A 4,842-nucleotide genomic window follows, 5' to 3' on the forward strand; every position below is an offset into this window, starting at 1 on the left:
CCCCCCCCCCAGTCGGGAATCGAGTCCGGGTCTCCGCATGCCAACCTCACACTCCAACCGCATAGTTACCGCCGTCGGTATGTAACAGATCAACACTTTAATCGTTAACTTCCCTACCCGTAGGAAGGAAGTTATTGTAATGACCCCGAAAATCGAATGTGGGTATTTCATCACATCTCCACGTTTCATGACCCCTAGAATCATTCTATGATGTGTGAGTGTACACGTGTGCATGTGCGTGTGTGCATATGTTTGTGAAAATATCATCTTTCTATATTTCAATACATTGCTCAAAAATCCCTCAAGTAAATTTTGGTATCATCTCATTCCACCTCTTTATTGAAACATTCACATCTCCAAAAGACTTAGAATATTCAATTTTGCAGGAATGGAAGCAGCTGGGAAAGCAGGCGGAGTTGTTGAAGCTGCAATTTCTTATACCGGAGACGTGTCGAATCCCGTACGCTCCAAATACAACTTGAAATATTACACAAAGCTCGCAGACGAGCTCGTAAAAGCAGGAACGCACGTGCTGTCCATAAAAGACATGGCAGGGCTCTTAAAACCGAAGGCAGCTACCCTCCTTATCGACGCCATCCGCCAACGTCACCCTGATATCCCCATCCACATTCACACGCACGACACAGCAGGTGCTGGAGTTGCTGCAATGTTAGAGTGCGCTCGTGCAGGAGCAGATATTATCGATGTAGCAGTGGATAGCATGTCAGGGATGACCAGCCAGCCCTCAATGGGTGCGATTGTGGCTTCTCTCCAGGGTACAGAAAACGATACAAATTTCAACCTTCGAGATATTTCTGCGTATTCTGCTTACTGGGAGCAGACCCGTACACTTTATGCACCTTTTGAGTGCACAACAACCATGAAGTCAGGGAACGCCGATGTTTATCTCAGTGAAATTCCTGGAGGACAATACACAAACCTGCAATTTCAGGCTTACTCTCTCGGTCTTGGAGAATTCTTCGAGGACGTTAAGAAAGCTTACCGAGAAGCCAATCTTCTTCTAGGAGATATCATCAAGGTCACACCAAGTTCCAAAGTCGTTGGGGATTTCGCCCAGTTCATGGTGCAGAACAAATTAACAGCTGACGATGTGCTCAATAAAGCGGAGGAGTTATCCTTCCCAAAATCAGTTGTGGAATTCCTCCAGGGTGCTATTGGGGAGCCGCATGGAGGATTCCCTGAGCCATTGAGATCCAAAGTGCTTAAGGATATGCCGAGGGTGAAAGGCAGGCCTGGAGCTAGTCTTACGTCTTTAGATTTTGGGAAATTGGAGAAGGAATTACGAGAAAGCCATCCATCAATTAACGAGAAGGACATCATGTCTGCTGCACTTTATCCCCAAGTAACCGAAGATTATCTGACATTTAGAGAACAGTTTGGTCCTGTAGACAAATTGGAGACAAGGATATTTCTTACCGGACCTAAAGTTGGAGAGGAGTTCGAGGTCACGATCGAGAAGGGAAAGACTCTAGGAATAAAGACCCTGGCGATGGCTGAGGATTTGACACCCAACGGTGAAAGAGAGGTATTTTTCGAGATGAATGGACAGCTGAGGTCGGTATTCATTAAAGATAAGGAGGCTGTTAAGGAGTTGCATATTCATCCAAAAGCAAACAAATCCGATAAAAATCAAGTGGGAGCTCCAATGCCAGGCACTGTTATTGATATTAGAGTAAAACCTGGAGATTCAGTGGAGAAAGGCACCGCTCTCATTGTTATTTCAGCTATGAAGATGGAGATGGTGGTACAGGCACCAAAAGCAGGCACAATCAAATCTTTGGATGTTGCTCAAGGGACAAAGATTGAGGGAGATGATCTACTACTCATAATGGAATGAAGGAAAATTTCAATGTTATTCAATGGCTATAGGCGATCCTAGTGGAACTGCTGCTATCTTGGCTATTCTAGGATGCTGTCATTTATTACATCATCAATTTTAGACTATGATACCAAACAGTTATGGGAACCCGAGGAACACTTTTTAATCATTATGAGATGAATCTAATACATATTGTGAGTGATGATGAGAGAACAGTGGTGGGATAATGATTTTGATTAAGTGTAGCATTGATTCATCATAATTGTGTTCAGAAACATAGGAACTTGGAATACATTAATGTAGCGAGCTGGTGGGGGACAGGATCTGTCAAACAATTTTGTACACTCATATTATTATAAAGATATCTAAGGATAACTGATATTTTTTTGTTTTTTTTCATTTAATTCATATACAGTGAGCTGCATGGCAATGTATCAATGTGGATAAAATGCGTTTGCCGAAATTTCAAATTGAATCACCTGCTTGGAAGAAAATCACACCTATTCTAAATAAAATGTCCCGTCCCTCCTCGAAAAGTCAACTTTTTGGATATCTCTCATCAGGAAAACTGTTTTATTAGATACTTCAACATATTTCTTTCTTTTTAGAACTTTCCCCAAGTATGTAAGTCGAAAGTGGGTTCATTCACTTGATAGATGACGCATAATTGCTGTGGTTATATAATTTCAGGACGTTTCTCCATTGAAAAACGGAAATACGCTTAAAACAAGTACTTTAGGACAGTGACCGCTTCATTTTATCATTGATTTTATCGATTTTGGATTATGTCAGAAATATTTTCTAGAATGTAATTGACTGTCACATGCACTTCCATAATTGATGGAAGATGTATGAATTCGATCAATTTCAGGTTTGGGAGTTTCATTCAAGTATGTCATTCACATGAAATCGATCAATTACTGATGGAATATTGTATCTAATTTAAAATATTAAATTTGAACAAATCTTTAATCTACTAAAATTGGTCGATTTTCCTGATCTCATCATTTTCTCGATTCTTTGTTAATCCAAATATACCTGGGTACCATAGAATTTCGGGCGTTAGTTCGATCGGTAAGTGAATTTCATTGCAGTAGATAATCGCTAACATTTCAGAGAGATTTCATCTAACCAGGACAAATGCTAGAAACAATTTCAACCACCGTCAAGATAGGAGCACTCTGTTGTACCCAGCGTGGGGGGTACTTATAATTATAGTAGGTTCTAGGCTTAAAGGGATAAATCCCACCAATGGTTTATCGGTATTTAAATATGAGAATTTATTGTATGATTATAATTACTGTGTCATCTGACTGTTTACCAAGAGTTTACGACTTTTGTACGCGTCGGAGTCCAATTCAGGTTTGTTCTGTGCAGACCCAATCGTCTCTTGAATAATGCATTGATTGTTTACAGTTCATCACTTGGTCAGCATAATCCAGTTACGCTGGCAAGTGTCACGCTGACAATGCTGTATGTCCACATTTTAAACAATAATGCAATTGACCAAATCTGGGGCATAACATTCCTCCCCTTTTAAAATAAAAAATTTATTATCAACGATAACAAAATTTTAACAATTACAATTGAATTTCTCTCTCTAAATCAATTCACTAATAAGAATAAATTTTCAACAAATCTGGAATGCTCCTACTGGTAGTTTCAAGCTCTCATTACTTCCTGCCAAATTAGGTGGTTTCGCAGTGCCTGATTCTTTCTTTGCCACAAGAATCGCCTGATCGTCTGACAGTCCCAGTTTGTTTCTCAGCTTATGACAATCCACTGCCTCATGACCCGAATATTTGCAGTATTTGCAAACAGCTCCAAACGGCATTACCGATGTTCTCTTCCCCTCCCCTCGGGGAAGCCTTGTGGAATGCTCGCGAGTGGGACAGTCTCTTGAAAAATGACTAGCCAAGTTGCACCTGTAACAAGTTTTCTCTACCCTCTGCCCATCAAAAATTCTTGGCTTTCCTGATTGCAAATTTGATGTTTTAGCTAAATCAATAGTTCCAATGACTGATTCATGCAGTGTTTTGAAAGCCCTGGCCCTTACAAGCACCTGTAGCTGTCCACGCAATCCAGTCTCGAAACTTGCTTTTGCTAGCTATCTAATGGCATCCTCCACCGTTCGTTTCTCAGCTAATGTCTCCTTGGTTTTCGATAACTCGTCCNTTTAAACAATAATGCAATTGACCAAATCTGGGGCATAACATTCCTCCCCTTTTAAAATAAAAAATTTATTATCAACGATAACAAAATTTTAACAATTACAATTGAATTTCTCTCTCTAAATCAATTCACTAATAAGAATAAATTTTCAACAAATCTGGAATGCTCCTACTGGTAGTTTCAAGCTCTCATTACTTCCTGCCAAATTAGGTGGTTTCGCAGTGCCTGATTCTTTCTTTGCCACAAGAATCGCCTGATCGTCTGACAGTCCCAGTTTGTTTCTCAGCTTATGACAATCCACTGCCTCATGACCCGAATATTTGCAGTATTTGCAAACAGCTCCAAACGGCATTACCGATGTTCTCTTCCCCTCCCCTCGGGGAAGCCTTGTGGAATGCTCGCGAGTGGGACAGTCTCTTGAAAAATGACTAGCCAAGTTGCACCTGTAACAAGTTTTCTCTACCCTCTGCCCATCAAAAATTCTTGGCTTTCCTGATTGCAAATTTGATGTTTTAGCTAAATCAATAGTTCCAATGACTGATTCATGCAGTGTTTTGAAAGCCCTGGCCCTTACAAGCACCTGTAGCTGTCCACGCAATCCAGTCTCGAAACTTGCTTTTGCTAGCTATCTAATGGCATCCTCCACCGTTCGTTTCTCAGCTAATGTCTCCTTGGTTTTCGATAACTCGTCCACCAATTCCGCTGTAATACTCTTAGTCCTTGAACCATAGCAGCTTACAGATTCTCCTTCTCATTGTCTCAAAGTGGATAACTCCATTTGTAACGAATCTATGGATTTTTTCGTACCATACAGAGCCACCAACTCTGTC

The 4,842-nt window shown here is 40.7% G+C and overlaps 1 protein-coding gene across 4 annotated transcripts in view; it reads left to right on the plus strand.

The window, feature by feature from the left end:
- LOC107037943 (pyruvate carboxylase, mitochondrial) overlaps positions 1-2,219 on the plus strand; it is a 382,628-nt gene extending 380,409 nt beyond the window's left edge. For all 4 annotated transcript variants that reach the window (XM_015256778.1, XM_015256777.1, XM_015256779.1 and 1 more), the window contains one exon: positions 387-2,219. In XM_015256778.1, coding sequence (XP_015112264.1) covers positions 387-1,858 — 1,472 coding nt within the window. In that variant the 3' untranslated portion in view covers positions 1,859-2,219. The remainder of the gene's footprint in view (positions 1-386) is intronic.
- The last annotated feature ends 2,623 nt before the right edge of the window (positions 2,220-4,842 follow it).

Source organism: Diachasma alloeum, unplaced genomic scaffold, assembly GCF_001412515.2.
Source record: "Diachasma alloeum isolate Michigan unplaced genomic scaffold, Dall2.0 Dall_scaffold_00274, whole genome shotgun sequence".
Classification (NCBI taxonomy): domain Eukaryota; kingdom Metazoa; phylum Arthropoda; class Insecta; order Hymenoptera; family Braconidae; genus Diachasma; species Diachasma alloeum.